Genomic DNA, 20783 nt, shown 5'->3' on the forward strand with positions numbered 1-20783 from the left:
GCGATAAGTGATGATAGCTGAAATTTTAGACGGAGACAGGGGTTCCCTGGTGGTCAGTGGTAAAGCCTCTGCACTTCCAGTGCAGGGGATGTGGGTTCAATCTGTGGCAAGATCCCATGTGCTATCCAGCCAAAAATTTAAAAATAAATTAAATTGAAGTATATGAGAAGAGTGGGGCTTTTCAGGTGGCTCAGTGGTAAAGAATCCTCCTGCCAAGCGGGAGATGCAGGTTTGATCCTTGGGTGGGAAGATCCCCTGGAGAAGGAAACGGCAACCCATTCCAGTATTTTTGCCTGGGAAATCCTATGGACAGAAGAGCCTGGTGGGCTACAGTCTATGGGGTTGCAAGAGTCAGACATAACTTAGCAACTAAACAACGACGACATATGAGAAGAGTACAGGCTGATTCAAAATAGTGCTGGATCTATGCAAAAGGGGCAAAGGATACTAGGGAAGCAAACATTCTGGCCAGCCCCTGTCCCTTGCTGTTTTCATCTTCATCACTATATAAATCTCACAAAGTTTGTGACTGTCAACCACGATAAGATGAGAAAAATAAGGACATATGTTGAGTTTTTTATAATACTGAATTCTTTCGTTTAAAGGAATATCTTATATTCTGAGATTATATCATTCCTTTTTTAGTCCTAGAACATTTCTCTTTTGAAATGACAGTGAAGGTACATATAATTAATATCACTTATGTGTTTCCTTGGCAACTTTAGAAATTGATCCCTCTATGTTGTGCCCAACTCCTGTATTTTTTTGGTAGCGTACTGATTCATGAAACCCAAATGTCTGTTAATTTCCTACCTAGAAAAATACACAATAAATGTAAATGGCTGCCAACCTTTTCAGGACAAATTTCAATTAATTAACATATCCTTCAAGGAGAAGACTTTAAAAAAATCTTACTTTTCAACCTTAACAGCTTTCTTCCTGAAAGTGTTCCGCACGTATATCAAATTAGTCTTAACAACTACTGCTAAGTGATTAATGAAACACTTCTTCAAAACCTCTGACAATTAGACAGGAGTGAATTTAATAATATCAATAAATACAGATGGGACTGCATAAATCAAGGAGGTCCTGATGCAAAACTCTTGCTGTAATAGATGGCATCTCAGTTTCCTCATCTGAAATGAATCAAGAAATTAATCATAAGGATGATCATAGCACTAAAGAAAAAAAATCAAAACAAAATCATACTCTTGATGAATAGAATGCTAGATTTTTAATTTATATTTGCTCAAAACTTTGATATAGCTCCTTGTATTTTGGCATCTAGTATTACTGCTAAAATTCTAGAAACTTTATTATCTTAGTGATTTTTTAAAAATTTGAAAATTCATACTCTTGGAAAGAATGCCTCCATTCTTTCTACCCACCACTTAACTCAGGTATGCTGGAGCTAACAGACTAAAGGAAGCTCCAAAAAGAAGGCAGTATTTTGAATGAGGAATGTGGCTTCTGACCTGCTTGTGAAGGAGAAGGCAGCAGTGGCTTCCCCCAGGCTAAACTCTCTAGGATGCTTACACTGCATGGCAATAAAAGGCAGTTGGACATGCATTAGCCTGAAACTGCTTAAAGAGAGAGTAGGCTTGAGACCAAAAGTGGGGAGGCTCAGGAGGAAGGGGATATACGTATACAGATAGCTGATTCACTTTATTGTACAGCAGAAACGAATACAACATTGTAAAGCAATTATAGTCCAATAATAAAATTAAAAAAGCAAAACGAAAAACAAACAAACAAAAAGATCAAAGGTGTTCTCCATTCTAAGCAACCTTCCAACCTCGCCTCACCCGTCCTCCTCTCGAGTGAAGGCAGATTCTCCTCCACCCTCCATTCTCCCCTGGACCGCTTCACCTTCTAGCACCTCCCGTCTCTGGAGGAGTTTGCCCGCGATGGGTTTTATGATGCACATTACTGACTGCTATCCATCTGCTTATGGAAAATCATTGACCCCAGCCCGGAGTACTTACAGAGCTGTTCTGCACTGAGGGCCTTGATCCTTTCTGCAGAGCTGAAAGCAAACACAACGAGGGACAATGAATTTGCTGCTGTGCTAAGGCTGATGGATAAACATTTTGAATGCCTTGAGCTGGCTCAAGGGACAGGAAACCCAAATGTCTGTTAATCTTCTATCTAGAAAAATACACACCAATGCAGAGGTGGCTGTTTTCCCAGTCACCTCTGCACGGGTCTAGGTCTTATTTCTTTGGCCACATTTATCATTTTTATTTAACCTAAGAAAATGTAATTCCACACTGGCCTTTTAGAGACTTCTGCCACCTTTGCCTTCCTTTGGGACTGGATTGACTGGTGGAGTCAAAGGCATAGCTTTAACCTACGCACTCTGCAACGCGTACTCTGCATCACTCTAACCAACCAGGTTAACCATTCAGCAATTCAAACTCCAGCGCACTGCAGCCAGGGCCTGGGCTGTGTCCAAGAGGTGAGCAGCAAGTGCCATCTTTTTCACACAGATCTCTGAATCCAGAGCTGATGTGCCTCTATATTTATTTCTTGTACCAAAGGCACCATAACAACAATCAAGAGAAATTTAAAAATGGAGAAAAATCAGCCCCTACTTCTAACATTGCAACTATTTTCATTCAGGTCTGGTCCATATGTACTTCTATCCTTTGTAAAGTTGTACTCATAATATAGGTACAGCTTTTATTCCCTTGAGCCGCTTCCAATTGAGATCTCATGGTAGAGAGACCAGATTGTTCAAGTATGGTTCCTGACTCTGTAGTCATTTATATCACCAGTTCTCTGCCTTTATTTAGATGACTTTATGGGAAGATTACCCTGGAGAAGAGCATGGCAACCCACTCCAATATTCTTGCCTGGAGAATCCTATAGACAGAAGAGCCTGATGGGCTATAGTTCATGGGGTCGCAAAGAGCTGGACACGACTGAAGCAACTTAGCACGCATGCACGTAGCTTAAATACTCAGATACCTTCATTATTCTTTTTCTTCTGGCAATCACTCCAAAGACCAAGGTCAGAAAGACCACAACACATGCAGCAATAATGGGTTCTATTGGTACAGTTGAGCCTTTATCTGTTGGAAATGCAAAGACAGGAAATAAGAAAGTAACATTTATATGCTTCTAATTTATGTACTCCAAGTATGTCCCAGCCATGGTGCTTTGCACTTAACATTTTGCATCTTCTTAATTAAATTTCCAAACAATTCCCAAATGTATTATCATCTTTTTTTTACAGGTGAGGAACCAGGGGCTTTGAGAGGTTAGAACACTTGTCCAAGGTCACAGAATTAGTAACCAGCAGAGACAGGTTTTGAATCCATTTCTTTTTGGAAGGATATAATTTATTATCTATATTATTCATATTATTAATATGAGTAACTCCTTCAAAGTCAGATCTTTTTTGTGCATGATCCATAACTTTTGCCATGCAGAAAGCAGAAGTAGGCTGAAATCAATGCTTTTTCCTGTCTTTTGCAAAACCCGAATGATATTGTGAGGATTCTTTAAGGGAGAAAGAGAGAGAGGAGGTTTTAAGAGCAAGAAGAGGAAAGCTAAGGAAACTGTTGGACTAAGGAGAGAGAAGTCTGTGGGTTCCTGGAGCAGCAAGACCCTGGTAGCTGTGCTGTGATGGTGCCCCAAGCAGGACACAAGACATACAGGGTAGCTGCACGGTGCCCATAGGGAAGAAGAACTCGTGAGCATCAGCCTTCCCAACCTTGGCGAAGAATTTCATCTCTCTCTCTAGGGATTCCTGGGTGGCGCAATAGTAAAGAATCCATCTGCCAATGCAGGAGATGCAAGAGATGTAGGTACAATCCCTGGGTCAGGAAGATCCCCTGGAGTAGGAAATGGCCACCCACTCCAGTATTTTTGCCTGGAGAATCCCATGGAGAGAGGAGCCTGATGGGCTAACAGTCCATGGGGTCGCAAAGAGTCAGACACAACTGAGTAGGCATGCACTCACACACATTACATGATATGGAAGAACAGAGAGTCTACTTTTAACTAGAACTAGGGCACCAGCTGCCTACAAGTGAAAGCCCACTCCCTATTTTGTTTTCTGAACATCTGGTAAACTCAGAGCTCTGTGCCTGTGCTTGTACACTTTCCAAGAGCTGATGAAATATTTGAGACCTGAAAAAAAAAGTATTGGCTCCTGAGTATGAAAATAAAGTGGCAAAATTAATCAGAACTAATAAACATTTGTGTGCTGTGTGTGTGGTGTATGTGCTCAGTCGCTCAGTCATGTTCTACTCTTTGTGATTCCACGGACTCTCACCCACCAGTCTCCTCTGTCTGTGGGATTTTCCAGGCAAGAATACATCCAGGGATTGAACCCACGTCTCTTGGGCCTCCTGCACTGGCGGGTCGATTCTTTACCACTGTACCACCTGGGAAGCCTTTAATAAATGTTTAAGCATTTATAAAATGTAACTTTGCTTCAACTATAACCCAACTGTTCAATAATAATAATGTTTAAACCACAAGAGCCAAATTAATAACTTATTTATAATAAAATTCAAAATGTATGTAAGTTTCAAATGCCCTTTCAAATTTTTAGAGCAAAAAAGTATAGGTATTACTTCATTTTAATGTAGTTGGTATGATATGAGATGAAACTTACAAATGCAAGAATGCTTAAAGTCAGCAAAGCTATTTAAATGACTCTGTCTAAGCTCCCGGATTCTGAGCCCACTGTAGGAGGGAGAAGGGCTCCAATCATGGCTATGATAAAATTTTTGGAATTTATAGGAAATAAACAGTGTGCTCTCTACTGTTTAATTGAGTTTGTGCAGTGGGTGCCATCAACAGATTTTTGGTAAATGACGACTGTGCGCGAGGTGCTGTTCTTAGCCCTGCAAAAGATAGAAGAAGCATGGAAGGATCCAGTCTCTGAGGATCTCATATTCTAGTAGGAGAGACAGACATTAAAGAAACAAAAACTACAGATTGAGATAGTATTTGTAAAGGACAAAGAGTCAAGAGATAGTACAATACATGAGGGATGAAAGAAAGAGACAAGGGGAAGAAGAGATTTTAGATTAATTTCAAAGTCCAAGCCCTATACGCCTCAAGGTTATGAAATGGGGTTTATCCCTTCATAATTGTATGACACACTATTAATTTTTTAATAGTATTTTTAAAATGTCTTTGCCCAGTTATTTACCGATTGATTTAATTTTATTTTTTGGCCACATGGATCCACATGGCCATGGGATCTCAATTCCCCAACCAGGTATCCAACCCATGCCGCCTTCAGAGGAAGCATGGAGTCTTAACCATTGGCCCACCAGGGAAGTCCTACTATTTACCTTTTAATCGTTTTCTTCTCTATTATGTGTCTAGTTCTGGTTCCGGATAATTTTAGAGAGTAGATTAAGCATCTTTTACTCTTGCTCCCTTTTGGTTGTTGCTAATAATTATCCTTATGAGGGTATGGGTAGCATTAACCCTCTGGAGAAGCTCTGTTCAGCTGGACTCCTTGAAAGCCCTGACTCTGTAACAGCCATCCCTGGGATACACCAAAAGACCTCTTACGGGGGATACCTTGTACTTGTAGTGAGTTCCAATGAAAGATGTCAAAATGAAGGGGAGGCAAAGGGGGACAATTGGGGAAAAAAATCAGAAATCAGCCACTGATCGGAATGTTTTTACCAAGCTGAATAACATGGAGCCACACATAACAGCTTTTACTCCATACACAAACCTGAAATTAACTGCCTGACCCACTGGCTCACTCTGGATTCCAAGTTTCTGTTGAAAGTGAGTCTGGCAAATGTAACTGCATCTCTTCCCTTCACTCTCTTATTTATAACCAGATCTGGTATTCTCCCCCTCCCCAACCCCGCGCATATTCATTATGGTAAAATAATCTCAACATGTGGCTAAAGTCCTGTGCTCAAGAAAAGATCCATGATGTCATTTCCCACTTTGCACGGCCTCATTTAGAAACTACCCCCACTGAGCCATGAAGCTAGAAGAGCTCATGGCAAACCTGGCGTTTTGCCTGGGCACCATCAGCAGAGCGCTTCTGCTCCTTGGGCACCCGACAGCCAGGGAAGTCATAAAGCAGCAAGAAATCAGAAAAGCCAGTTGGTTTGGAAGTGCTCCACCCAAAACAGGATACCGCCCACCTGAAAGCTAATTTGCCAAGCTGGCATCCTGCTTGCTGCACAAGCTGCCTTTTTAATGTGACATGGAGCAATTATGATTCCTTTTTAATCAAGAGTTTGTGGGTTTGGTTTTTAAAGGAAATAGCCCCTGGGAATACTGTCACTGTTTCACAGAACAAATTACTGAACGTACCAATAATCACAGTGATGGGCATTCAATTGGCAGCCCTTCCTCCTCACCATCCGTTCTATTGGTAGCCCAGTAAGAATCCCTATGGTTACATGACCAACAGGGGTTCATTTGATTTCCTGAGGCCTGGCAAGAAAGACAGTGAGGGGGCACAGGGAGGCAGGTGACAAAGAGAATCACGTTCTATCAAGATACAGGAGCCTCAGCTTGTTTGACTGCTTCTAGCATCCTGGCCCCAGACCAGGAAATGTGTGTATGAGCATTTTATCCATCTGCCCCACCAGGTATCTTGCCTTTCTCTTTCTGTATGAAGGAGAAATATGAGGACTGCAAAACACTTGGCACTTTATTTCTTCCTTGTTATCGCAGAGGTCATAAACCTGGGTAGGGAAAGCATGAAGCCAAGAGAAAGAACCTGTTTCCCACCATTCTCCCCCTCTCCCTCTTCTGATTGGTCTATAGGGTACATTTCAGAGTTAGGAGTGATTTTACAGATCCATTTTCTTATCTAGTTAGTATCTTTTTTTTTCTCTATGTGTTTATGACTTCTCTCCTGTTTTTCATTAAGTTGTTAACTCAAAATTCAATTCCTACAAAGCTTTTGCCCAGGAAAATTCACAGAAATACTCCTCCAGAAAGCCAAGCAGATATATCTTCTACTACTTGATTCTAGAAAAGAGCCTTTGCTCAAAAAGCAGTATCCTATCTGGAATGGGAATAATTCCGCTAAAAGAAAGGACGAGAATTCCTGGGGTGGAGATAATTTTCCAAAGAAAATTCTAGCTACTAATCATAATGGCCATCATTATTTGTTGTCACACAAAAATATATTTACTGAGTATCTGAGTTTTGTACTGTGCTGTGAAAGTGTTAGTCGTTCAGTCATGTCCAACTCTCTGCGACCTTATGGACTGTACCAGGCTCCTCTGTCCATGGAATTCTCCAGGCAAGAATATTGGAGTGGGTGGCCATTCCCTTCTCCAGGGGATCTTTCCAGCCCAGGGATTGAACCTGGATCTCCGGCACTGCAGGCAGATTCTTTACTGCCTGAGCCACGAGGGAAGCCCTTTGTACTATGATAGATATTACTTAAAAAGAGTGTTACCTTTATGGATGGACCTAGAGAGTATTATGCTCTCTGTCCATTTGACAGATAAATACTGTATGCTACCTCTTATATGTGGAATAAAAATAAATGAATGTATAAAACAAAACAGAAACAGACTCACAGATAGAGAAAACAGACTAGTGTATACCAGTGAGGAGAGGGAAGAATGGAGAAGCAGGATAGAGGTAGAGGATTATGAGATACAAACTCTGTGTAAACAGGAAGGTACATTGTTCAACAGGGGCTCCCCAGGTGGCACAGTGGCAAAGAATCCTCCTGCCAGTGCAGGAGATGCCAGAGACTCCCTGGGTGGGCAAGATCTCCTGCAGGAGGAAATGGCAACCCACTTCAATATTCTTGCCAGGGAAATCCTGTGGACAGAGGAGCCTGGTGTACCACAGTCCATGGGATCGCGTAAGAGTCAGACAGGACTAAGCACACACACACATATTGTACAACACAGGAAAATATAGCCATTGTTCTGTGGCAATATTTGTGAAATAATATATATTTAATTATATATAATATTATATATAAAGAATATATAATAAAGAATAATAATATTCTGTGTAATAATGTGAAAGGGAGTATCATTTATAAAAATACTAAATCACCACGCATTACACCTGAAACTAACATAGTACTGTAAATCAACTATATTTCAGTAAATAAATAAACGAGAGAGTTACCTTTGACAATAAGGTGAAAGTCCTTGGTCTTTGTTTCTATCAATGAATTGGCAATACAGCTGTAAGTCCCGTTGTCGGATTTCTTGACTTTGGTGATCGACAATTGAAAGTACTCGCTTGTCTGTTGGATTTGGTGATGGTTCTCTAAGTTCAAGATGCCATTGTTTTTATACCACATCATTTGAGCCTGGGGGTTGGATTTCACATTGCAAACCAACTTCACATCACTGCCTTCCTCAGCTGTTTGGAAGTCATTTCCACTTAGGAGAGGAGGAACTGCAAGATTGAAACATTTAGGTTTAGTTAGCAGATAAGCATTATTGTCAGCAGTCAAGATCTTCCTTCTGTCTATCTCATTCATTTTACAAACATTTATTGAGCACCTACCGTATGCCAAGCACTGGGCTAGGAACCAGGAATACAATGGTAAATAACATCCATCCATCCTCTTTTTCTTTTTTGGCCGTACCACATAGGATGTGGGATCTTAGTTCCCCGACCAGGGATCAAGCCTGCATCTGCTGTATTGGTAGCATGGAGTCTTTACTACTGGACAGCCAGGGAAATTGCATACATCCATTTTCAAATTTAAAAGAGCTTTTAATGTGGTGGGGAAGATAAACAATGAAACAAATGCATATAAACATGAATCTCTGTCAAGGAGATGATTTGTAACACATGGAAGCATATAAGCCTTGAGACTTTGCTGAGAACTAATATTAAAAACCAATCTGTGCTATTTTGGGATAAAATAGTGTAATATTAAGAAAGCAGGTGCTGCAGTGAACCCCAATTCTACCTACATTACTTACTGTGACCTAGAGAAAGCTACCTAACTGTAAAGTAACTGCTTAGTTTTCTTATCTAAAAAGTGGGATAACACCTTACTAGATGCTGTGAAGATGAAAGGACAGAATGCCTGTGAAGAACTTACCGCAATGCTAGTTACTATTATTATTGTGGTGGTGGAAGAGGTGGGGCGGTTTGAGGGCTCCTCACACCCTCTATTTTTCCCTTGTGTGTGATCACACTCGCCCTAACCACAGATTTACCAATGCATATTTGCATTTCCACAATGATCTTCCAGAAATAATTTTCTTCTCTCAGAAGGGACTCCAGTTGTGGCAACTCTGGCATCAATGAAAGGTGAGCGTGACCTTGAGCCCCTCTCATCCCTCTGTGTGAATGACTTCTTTTTTTTTTTTTTTAAGTCTTTATTGAATCAGTTACAATATTGCTTCTGTCTTATGCTTTGGTTTTTTGGCCACAAGGCATGTAGGATCTTAGCTCCCCAACCAGGGAGTTCCCTGTAAGCAACTTCTTATTCCCTTCATGATAAGGACATCTGTAGACCCATATGTCAAACACATTTTTCTTCACCAAATAATTCCAACCCTTACTCCCACCAGTGTTTTTCAACATCTAGAGGGAGAAATGGCCAAGCTGAGCCTCCCCTCTTGCATGCCCCTTGCAATTTTTTGGCCAAGGTACAGAAGAGTAATAAAATGCATGAAAAGTGGTTGGATTGCTGGGTCATATGATAGCTCTATTTTCAGTTTTTTAAGGAAACTCCATATGTTCTCCACAGTGACTGTATCAATTTACATTCCCATCAACTGTGCAAGAGGGTTCCCTTTTCTCCACATCCTCTCTAGCATTCATTGTAGATATTTTAATGATGGCCGTTCTGACCTATGTGAGGTGATACCCCGTTGTAGTTTTGACTTGCATTTCTCTAATAATCAGTGATGCTGGGCATCTTTTTTTTCATGTGACTCTTGGCCATTTGTATATCTTCTTCAAAGAGTGTCTATTTAGGCCTTTTCCCTGTTTTTTGATTGGCTTGCTTGTTTTGTTGATATTGAGCTCCATGAGCTGTTTGTATATTTTGGAGACTAATCCTTTGTCAGTTGCTTCATTTGTAACTATTTACTCCCATTCTGAGTGTTATCTTTTTTTCCTCATTTATGGGTTCCTTTGCTGTTCAAAAGCTTTTCAGGGCAGGAATAGAGATGAAGATGTGGAGAAGGGGTATGTGGACAAAGGATGGGAGGAGGAGGGTGGGATGAACTGGGAGATTAGGACTGACATATATACACTACCATGTGTAAAATAGGTAACTAGTGGGAACCTGCCGTGTAGCACTGGGAGCTCAACTCTGTGGTCTGTGATGACCTGGGGGGTGGGATAGAGAATGGGGTGGGAGGGAGACCCAAGGGGGAGGGGATATAAGTATACATATAGCGAATTCACTTCACTGTACAGCAGAAACTAACATAACACTGTAAAGCAATTACACTCCAATAAAAAATGCACGAAAAGTGGGCAGTAGGAAAGAGACAGAGGCAGAGAATGTGGGGAAAAAGGAGGTTGTATAATCTGCACGCTGAATAATTAGACCCTAAGTAGGCTGTGTTATTAATAACTCTCTCAGAAGAATGACATTTTGTTGCTCTTTGGAATGTGCTTGAATTCTGTATCCATGTCCAACAAGGATGTTATATGGTATTCAGATATGTAGGAAGCTGTGAATAGAGAACATGATGGCCAGCTATACCAGTTCCACTTATGGACTCCTATTAGTTGTTCCTTTTTATTTAACTATTTTAAATGAATTTTAAAGCACATCAGCTCTACATCATGTTCCCTTTTAAAATTATTAGTACATTTCAGATAAAGTTAAGGTCCTCCTTGACTCCATCCTGGTCACTTCCTGACTCCCCAGAGATACCCAGTGCTGAGTTTCAATGTAAATGCTTGCAGATCTTTTTTTTTTAAATATTGTTTTAAAAATACATATGATATACCCATAGGAAATGTATTGGTTTAGAAGGGTGAGAGGGATTTACACAAAAAACTTCATTCTCTCAATAACTTGCATACATTGAGAGATATTCATGTTGAACCACAGAGTTCTAGCCCATTGCTTTTAGAGTGTTATAGTATAATATCTGACTCCTTACTCATTTTCTTTTGATGGGCATCAGGTTATTCTCATTTTTAAAATGCTAAACAATGCCTCAGTAATCATCCTTGTCTATGTCTTTTTGTGCATATGTGCATGTATTTCTCCAGGGTTAACTAACATCTCAAAGCAGATATGCTGGGTGTTAGGGCAGGTGCACTTTAAATTTTGATGGATATTGCAAAAGAGGTGGTTTCAATTTATACTTTCAGCAATAACATATAAAAGAAGCTTCTGAACATCCTCCACCAAATAGTGTATTATGAAGCTTCCATTTAGTTCTCAGCTGCCATTTAGAACAATAATCCATAATACTTCCTCAAGATTGTACATGATATTCTTGCCACTTTATGACCTCATTTTGATTTATTGATTGATGAATGTATGTCAGCTATTGTCACTATGAATCACTGACCAATTTTTTTATATATGTGCAACAGTGATATTTAAGACATTATTATAAAGATAATATTAAATACAGAATCAGGCTGGAAAACTGAAAATCATTTCTTTAAGCCACTGGATCATATTATCAGCATTTCTACTGTGTCTCTATTAAGAAGGTACAATGGGAAGAGCACTGGATTAGGAGACTGGGGATTTTGTGTTCTGTTCTCAGCCCCAGATGTGATCATTAGGGCTCTCATTCTGGGCCTCAGTTTCCTCATCTGTCATTTTATAAGGATTTCAAAACCTCCAAGGTAACCCTGATAGTCTTGGATTCTAACAAAGTAGTCAAGGGATAGCTTATTAAAAATCACGTTTTATTGGGACTTCCCTAGTAGTCCAATGGTTAAGACTGTGCTCCCAATACAGAGGGAACAGGTTTGATCCCTGGCCAGGAAACTAAGATCCTATGTGGTGAAAAAAAAATCAGAGTTTATTTCCTATATTCATAGAAAATAAAAGCTCCTTTGCTCAGGAACATGTAAGTGATTCATTCTGAAAGCTTCAGGATGCCAGCAGATTCCGGGCCTGAATTCCTTGTCATTTTCTCCACCCTTTTACCTCAGGAGCAATGGCATCAATTTTTCACAGAAAAGTTTGCTGAGCTCATGGGATCAAGTAGCTTTGACTTTTTATTACCAGGTTCCAAGTCCAGAGCTTTTCCTACCAGACCATGCCATATTATTACCCTTACTCACATCACCCCTCACCACATCAGCCACACCTGCCTCACATAGATCCGGTTTTCCACCCAAACCACCTAAATGCTCATCTCCATGAACGTATTCAAAGGACCCAACTTCAGATAGTTCCACCAATGGGTTACCAATACCTGTAACCCAACCATCAACAAGTTTCACCTCTGAGAGTTTAAGGTGATGCTAAAAGATCCCCAACGGGTATTTTTCTAAGTAGAACACAAACACTAGAAACCACAAAGGAAAAGATTGGTAATTTTAAATATGTAAACATTTAAAATTTCAATATAGCAAAAAAAGTCTTTTAAAATGCCCAAAATAAACAGAAGAAATACTTGAATTGTAATTCAAAACAAAAATGGCTAATTTCCTTAATGTATTGGATTGGCCAAAATGTTTTGCCAACATCTTACCAAAAAATCCAAATGACACTTTTGGCCAATCCGGTACAAAGCCCTTAAACAAATCAATAAGAAAAAGGCAAATAACCAAATAGAAACATGGGTAGAGTACATTAACAGGCATTTCATAGGAAAGAGACATGAAAAGCTAATGCTTTCGTGAAAAGGTGAACACCCTCATTTTTAATTTAGAATATGAAAGTAAAATTTCAAATCAGGCTGGCAGATTCTTAGATTTTGAGGATGCTCAGGCTCGTGACAGTATGGGGAATAGGTATTCTTCCGCGTTGTTTTGGGGTCATAAATAGGGCAGTTTGGCAAATGTTAAAATACGCATGCTCTTAAGGTCTTCCCTGGTGGTCGAGCAGTTGAGAATACACCTCCTGATGTAGAGGACTCGGGTTTGATTCCTGATCAGGGAACAAAGATCTCACATGCCATGGGGAAACTAAGCCCATGCGCCTGCAGTTACTGAGCCCAAACTCTAAAATGCATGCACTGCAGCTAGAGAAAGCCCATGCACTACAATGAAGACCCAGTGCAGCCAATATATTTACACACACACACACATCCTCTTTAGACAGCAGTTTCATCTACTACTTAGTGTAGTACAGACCACACAGACTGATAGCCGTCTCTTTCCCCTCACTCACAAGTGACGTTCAGCACCACTGAGATGGACACCGACTGATTCCTCTGCAGCTTGCAGGTAAAGGTGATGCCGTTGTCATCTTCACTGATGCCCGAGACACAGACAGAGCTGGAGTTGATTTTGTTTCCAGACTTCAAATCCACTCTCCCATCTTCGCGGTACCAGAGAAGTTCTTCATCTCGGATGTGGTTTTGAACAGCACATTTCAGCGATTCTTGGAGGCCAGGCTCAGTGTCCAGAATATAGTTTTCAGTTTTACCATTCACACTTAAAACAGAATCTGGGAGTGCAGGAAGAGACTATTAAGATAGAGTGAACAATCTAAATGGCTATCATTAGAGAACTGGCTAAATAAATTCTGTTACATCGGTACAATGAAATGCTCTGCAATAATTACAAACAGCCATATTGATTTATGTGATTTTACAAGGAAAAAAATTGATAATGAACTATAATTTAAAAAAAATAAAAGGTTGAAATGATGGTTACCAAATGTTGCTGCACGTGGGAATCATCTACCTAGCTCCCAGCCCTAGACATTCTGATTAATTAGTATTAGTGTAACCTGGGCATTGGGGGGGGGGGGGGGGGTTTAAAAAGTCTCCAGGTGATTCTAATATGCAGTGTAGTTTGAGAACCACTGGGTTAGAGAACAATATGTATGGAATTGTCCCATTTATACATACACACACTCTCTCTCTCTCTCTTTCTTTCATATATATAAAACCTGGAAGAATACACATCAAAACATTGAGTAGTTATCTCTTACTGATGGGATTTTATTTTTCTTTATTCTTTTCTATATTTCCTAACTTATGTTACAATAACTGCTTATTACTTTTTAAATCAGGAAGGAAAAGATTTCTTTCAGGATGGGGTGGGGAACAAATGCAGAAAAGATTTTCATGTAAGTGGTGTGCTCAAATAAACAGCAGAGATTTATTTTAAATAAGATTAGTGAAAGAAAGTGAAAGCCACTCAATCGTGTCCTACTCTTTGCGACCCCATGGAGCATACAGTCCATGGGTTTCTCCAGACCAGAATACTGGAGTGGGTAGTTGTTCGCTTCTCCAGGGGATCTTCCCAAACCAGGGATCGAATCCAGGTCTCCCACCTTGCAGGTGGATTCTTACCAGCTGAGCCACCCAGGAAGCCCAAATATAATTAGTAATGAAATACGCTAAAATGTAGGAAAATTCTGGCTGTGGCTCTGAAGAGAAGAAAATATTTCACCCAGTCTTCTAGTGTTAGAACCATGAAAACAGTTTTCCATTTAATTTTTCACTATTTTATCTGACTTCTCTACTCTGAACCATACCATCTGTGTAATCCTTCCAGTTTGGATTTTCTCTTTTCCCAATTCCCTTGATCATTTTATAAACTGAAATTTTCTTTATTTAAGTAGAGGCCCCAAAGAATATTAACTTACTTGTCATCACATGTGGCAGAAATAGAATCATTAAGAGAAGAAATCTGCATCTTTGTATCAGGCCGCTGGTCTTCTGTGCCATCTTTAATGAATTTACGTCTGATCTGCCAGGGGAAAAAGGGAGCAGTTGGTTCTGCACTTTGGTCTACACTGAGCTTATGAACCTTCCTCTTGTCTATTATATATTTAAAATAAAAAGTCCCAGATGAGTCATTCCAGTTATAACGGTACTATTTCTAGTTTTTAATTAAACAATCCTGTTCTGACTACTAAGTTCAAAGTACTTCTAGTATTCAGGGTTTTTTTTTTAAGACAGCAAAAAAAGGAAACCACAAGGAAATAGACTATGGGATAGAGGGCAGCTACAGAGCAAGCCCTGGGGAAGGAAAAACTAGTCTTCCCTAGATAGACTGGTTTTTAAAAAAAAATTATTTATTTTTTTATTGAAGGATAATTGCTTTACAGAATTTTGTTGGTTTCTGTCAAACCTCAACATGAATCAGCAATAGGTATACACATATCCCCTCCCTTTTGAATCCCCCTCCCATCTGCCTCCTCACCCCACCCCTTTTGATTGATACAGAGCCCCTGTTTGAGTTTCCTGAGCCATACAGCAAATTCCCATTGACTATCTATTTTACATAGGGTAACGTAAGTTTCCATGTTACTCGTTCCATACATCTCACCCTCTCCTGTTAGAATGTCATTTTAACACAAAGAAAAATGAAATTTACTTTCTTCTCAGATAGGCCCTACTACACAAAGTCATTCTGATCTTGAAAGGCTTTCTTGACTCGTTCTTGGTAAAGTTGCTCTCTGCTAATACAGGGCTTTTGAGACTTCCAGATCCCATAGATTCAAACGGTTTGTGCCTTAGGAAAGACTAAATTCTGACACAGCTTCTGGTCTTAAACCACATTCATCGGTTTTCCTGCTTCCTTCCACTCCGTCTTCCCATCCCTCCCTCTTGACCCAGTATAGGCTAAAAATAATAAGTAACGAAGTTCTCTTTTCTCCCTTCTGTGTTTTTGCTGCTGTCATCCTCGCCTAAAGATACTCCCTGCTTCCATCTGGGAGAAAGACGTATTTATCACTTCCTTTCAAGAGGACCACTAAAAATACAGTAGCAACACACATGGAATGTTTTCTAAGCAACAGACATTGTGCTGAACACTTTACATACATTTATTTCAGTATTTCAATCTCAGTTAAGCCCCTGACAACCTTTTTGAGGTCATTTCTAAAGGTCTGGAGAGATTATATAACTTGACATTTGGTAAAATTATATCATCTGTAAGTATTAGGGTCAGGATTCTAACCCAGGACTCCTAAGGCAATGTTCTTAACCAATCTGCTGCCAATGTGAATATATTCTTCCTTTAAGGCAGAGGAAAGGGTGGGACAAATTGAGAGAGTAGCATTGAAACATATACATCACCATATGTAAAATAGATAGCTAGTGGGAAGTTGTTGCATAACACAGGGAGCTCAACCCAATGCTCTGTGACAAGCCACAAGGGTGGGATGGATGAGGAGTGGGAGGGAGGTTCAAAGGCAAGGGGACATGTGTATACTGATGGCTGATTCATGTTGTTGTATGGCAGAAACCAACACAACATTTTGAAGCATTTATCCTCAAATTAAAAAAAAAAATTTTTTTTAATCAAAGGAATTGCTGTTGGGTCTTCCCTGGCTGCCCAGTGGTTAAGACCCTGTGCTTCCAATGCGGTTGGGGTCGGTTGGGGGGGGCCCTACAGGTTAAATTCCTGGTTGGGGACCTATGATCCCACATGCTGTGTGGCCAAAAAACGAAAATAGAGAGAGGCCACTGTTCATCCTTTCTGGTCCCTAGCCCCTCCATGGGCCTTAGCAGCTTGGAGTTTTGTTCTCCTTGCACAAATATTAACCTGCAAGAGCTGGAACGCACCTATGACACTTGGGGACTGGGTCTGCTCCTCCCCATCCCAGGCCTGTCCTGACAGGAGCAAGTTTCGTTCCTGCCAGGTTCAAGCTGGCAAGCTTGCATCAATCTTTCGGTAAGATGATATTGGAACTAATATTGATTCTTTTGTCATTTAAAAAAATTTCCAGTAAGATTTCTATCACGGCACTCTTAACAGTGATGATCTCAGAGTCTGGTAATTAACAGAGTTTTCTCAAGCACTACCCACTATAGGTACTTAATAAAAACTGAGAGTGTGGGCTTCTGGGAAGACCTCACCCTACCCTTTTAAGGAAGAAGACGGCTGTCTCCCTCTCCCTCCTGCCCCATTAAGACAGCAACTTTTCAAAATGAATTTCCCCCACTTGACTTGTTTTTAATTTTAATTTTCATGACACTCTACTTTCTATACAAGGCAAAGTCTTACCACTTAATTGCTGAGCTCTGAAAAACTGACTTCCGTGGCCAGTCGTTCCTCCATCTGGGAACCCTGACCTCTTTTCCTGTTGCCATGTTTATAATACTTGAATATGAACACTTTATGACAGTAGGGTCCAGTAAGTCAGATACATTGGGTTCAAAGTCTGTTTCTCTTTGTGGGTTCTTAGAGAAGACAGTAATTGGGAAAGGCATCTTTTTGAGATCTAAGTTCTTCTGTGTACTTACATTACTGGGTGGGGCCAGATATTACTAACAGGGATGTAATTGTTCCAAGAAAGCCTGACCTTGTGCAAAAATGTGTAGCACATCTCATTGATGCTGTCATGCTCAGAGTTAGGTGGCTGCACTTGATAATCGACAACTTCAGAATTATAATGGAGCAAGTCCAAAGGGAGGTTTCATTTTCATGGTAGCTAAAACATTTGAAGATTCCACACAACTTAAATAATGCTGGAAAAATATTACTTACCATTGGCAACGCAAGTACAAGCCATACTGAGGCAGCTATGGCCAGGAAAGTCTTATCCCTCTGAGGCTCTCAACTGGGAATCCTTGCTTTGCACTTTCAAGAATTAGCTGTTTGAAGATAACATTTTTTAATTGGTTAAAAATATGTATGTTTCTATAATAACTGGATAAATATTCAGTTATTTCCATTGACAGATGATCATAATGATTGATTAGGAAAAACAGCTTTCCTGAAGGCTATTTGAACATCTCTGATGTGGTAGTATTACAGTCAAATTTCTTGAAGTTTTATTTTTAAAAGTTTATTATAAAAATATTAAATGAAGTGAAGTGAAGTCATTCAGTTGTGTCTGACTCTTTGCAACCCCGTGGACTGTAGCTTGCAAGGCTCCTCTGCCCATGGAATTTTCCAGGCTAGAGTACTGGAGTGGGTTGCCATTTCCTTCTCCAGGGGATCTTCCCGACCCAGGGATTGAACCCAGGTCTCCCGCATTGCAGGCAGACACTTTACCATCTGAGCTACCAGGGAAGCCTAGTATAAAAATATTAAGTGAATAAAAATCAAATTTTTGCTGTATAAAAAAAAATCATCCTAAAATATCCACTTCTGTCTCTGGAGAGATTCATAGCAGTATTATCTCTTTTTGCTTACATTGAGGGCAGTTTAAGATGGTTTAGTTTTAGTGGAATCTTAGATATTGTTGCTTTATTGTCCTTATTGAGTAGGGTTAATAATATTTTTCCAAAGGCGTTTGAGCTGGAAACCAGCAAGGCTGAATGGACATATATGCTGGTGATGGAGAACCCAGAGCAAGGATCATGAACTCAGTCTGCAGATCATTTAAAAGCATGAACAGGGCCACACATAAAATAGCAATTTAAATTTAATTTTATTCTGTGCAAGCTAGTTCATTGTTGACTGGAAGACAAAAGGTGTTTAAATATTTAGATAAATAGTAAGTACAACATTTATGTCTAAAAGACTCCAGGTTTTTTATGAGATAATCTGTTTATCTCATTTAACTATTGAAATCTCCCCTCCCCAAAACAAGGAAAGATTTTGCAAGAAACAGGTAAAGCAACTTGCTCAATTTCGATTAGCAAAGGCATTTTTACTGTAATATGTCTTTTATGCTAGTCATACTAGCTGGCTGCAGGCATAGAGAAAAACAATAAAAGACGAAATGCCGCATATGCTAAAATTAAAAAGAAATGTATTCATCTGAGAAACAGCTTTAAATCTAGAAATACATCTTCATGACTAACTTATACATAGGCTATAATTATTTGGTAATTAATACTCCCAAATTAATCCCTTTCCTAAAGAACCTCTAGTGGTTCTTATGTTCCAGTTGGCATGGAAAGCTAGATCTTAGGAGGATTTCCCTCTAAACTCAGAGAATGTTCATCCATGCAAGTTTCCAAGGGCTAAAAGATAAAATCTGATCAGGTCTGAAAGCCATCAGGTCCAGCCAATCAGAAATCAAGCTGTGGGGCAGCAAATCAGGATTTAAATAAAAGTTACAGTTAGAACCACCAGAACTGGCATGACACTCGTTTGAGTTCTTAGTGCTCAGAAAGAGTATGGAAATTGCCTCCACGGTAGGAATAAGAAGGGCTGGTGAAGACTTTTGCCTCCTGTTAGAATATTGACTATTATCTTCATCAGTGGTTTATTGGCTTAATTTTCCTTCAGATGGTAACTTTCAAATGCTTGGTCTTAATTAGCATGGGTAAATGAGAAATGTAGGTGATTCACACTTTTCAGTTTTCTTCTTCTCTAGAGATCTCCATTCCCTTCCCTTAAGAACCTGAAATGACTGAGGGCTACATTGATTAAAATAAACTACATCGGTATTTTACACCAGTAAAAAATGTAGATGGAATTCACTCATGCCTGGTCCACTGAAACAATAAAACCCACAGATATCATAAAGGAGAAAATCAGTGTATGGTACTTAAGAACATTGTATTTAGTATGTTAAAAATTATAAAACTGTAATTTAAAAATGTTGTGTTAGATAAGGTATGATGTTCAACTGAGAAAGTTAAAAAAAATAAAGACACTTTGTGTATTTAATAAAATATGTGTAAGGGAAAGCTCATAAAGGACAGAAGAATAAAATGGGAAATATATAGATTGTTTTTTTTTGGTCATTTTCTTTAATTCCCCTTTATGTCAGACCTAACCCCCCAAACTTCAGATTTACCTCTAACAAAGAGGTAATCAGCACCAAATACTGCTTTTAGAATCTGCAAATAGTTTTTATCTTTACTAACTATCACACATTATATAATTGCTTTCCTTTTTCATATTAACCAATATTTTATTCTAAACATGTTATCTCTGATTTATAACAATCTCTGATATTATGAAATCTGAACTAGAAGAATACAAAGGAACAATTTCAGTTATTTGGCTCAAATATATTGTGTAATAGTATCTGAATTTAGAAAATTAAATGGCTACATTGTACTGTGACACTTATATAACAATTTCTGTAAGTTATCTAGCAAACTTAAGGCTTTCTCATTTCATTTCTGTTTGATTCACATATGGAAACTAATCAGGGTGATAATAAAGTCAAGAATTCATTTCAGAAAGTTTAAAACAAAAATGATTTTAAAATTTAATATAGTTGTACTTTTTCTTCTGTTAGTACCTACATAAATAATAATTAAAATTAAACGTCTAATTTTATTGTCATGTATTATAAAATTTGACATAAAAGCAAGCAATTATGCATTTTTATAATTTTATTATATAATTAATGAAATTCATGTTTATGTGTTTATAATAAAATTCACATATTTATGAAAAAATATGTATGTTTCTGATCTCACTTAAATGCAGAATCTAAAATATGATGCAGATGAACTTATCTGCAAAACAGAAAAAAACTCACAGAGAACAAGCTTGTGGCTGCCAAGGGTGGGGGGGAGGCTGGATTGGGGGTTTGGGATTAGCAGATGCAAACTATTATGTATAAGGAACAAGGTCCCACTGTATAGTACAGGGAGCTATATTCAAAATCCTGTGATAAACCATAATGGAAAAGAGTATGAAAAAGAATGTATTTTTTATCTATAACTGAATCACTTTTCTGTACAGCAGAAATTAATACAACATTGTAAATCAACTACACTTCGATAAAATAAAGTTTTAAAAAATACACATATTTAGGGGGCTTCCTTGATGGCTCAGTGGTAAAGAATCCACCTGCCAGTGCAGGAGGC

At 39.1% G+C, this 20783-nt stretch overlaps 1 protein-coding gene across 3 annotated transcripts in view; it reads right to left on the reverse strand.

Moving 5' to 3' along the window:
- Positions 1-1019: 1019 nt before the first annotated feature.
- TMIGD1 (transmembrane and immunoglobulin domain containing 1) overlaps positions 1020-20783 on the reverse strand; it is a 66818-nt gene continuing 47054 nt past the window's right edge. For all 3 annotated transcript variants that reach the window (XM_061390588.1, XM_061390590.1, XM_061390589.1), the window contains 7 exons: positions 17548-17654; positions 14696-14799; positions 13268-13546; positions 8104-8379; positions 2971-3074; positions 1986-2026; positions 1020-1136 (listed from right to left, as the gene is read on the reverse strand). In XM_061390588.1, coding sequence (XP_061246572.1) covers positions 1133-1136; positions 1986-2026; positions 2971-3074; positions 8104-8379; positions 13268-13546; positions 14696-14777 — 786 coding nt within the window. In that variant the 5' untranslated portion in view covers positions 14778-14799; positions 17548-17654 and the 3' untranslated portion in view covers positions 1020-1132. The remainder of the gene's footprint in view (positions 1137-1985; positions 2027-2970; positions 3075-8103; positions 8380-13267; positions 13547-14695; positions 14800-17547; positions 17655-20783) is intronic.

Source organism: Bos javanicus, chromosome 19, assembly GCF_032452875.1.
Source record: "Bos javanicus breed banteng chromosome 19, ARS-OSU_banteng_1.0, whole genome shotgun sequence".
In the NCBI taxonomy this organism is placed as follows: Eukaryota; Metazoa; Chordata; class Mammalia; order Artiodactyla; family Bovidae; genus Bos; species Bos javanicus.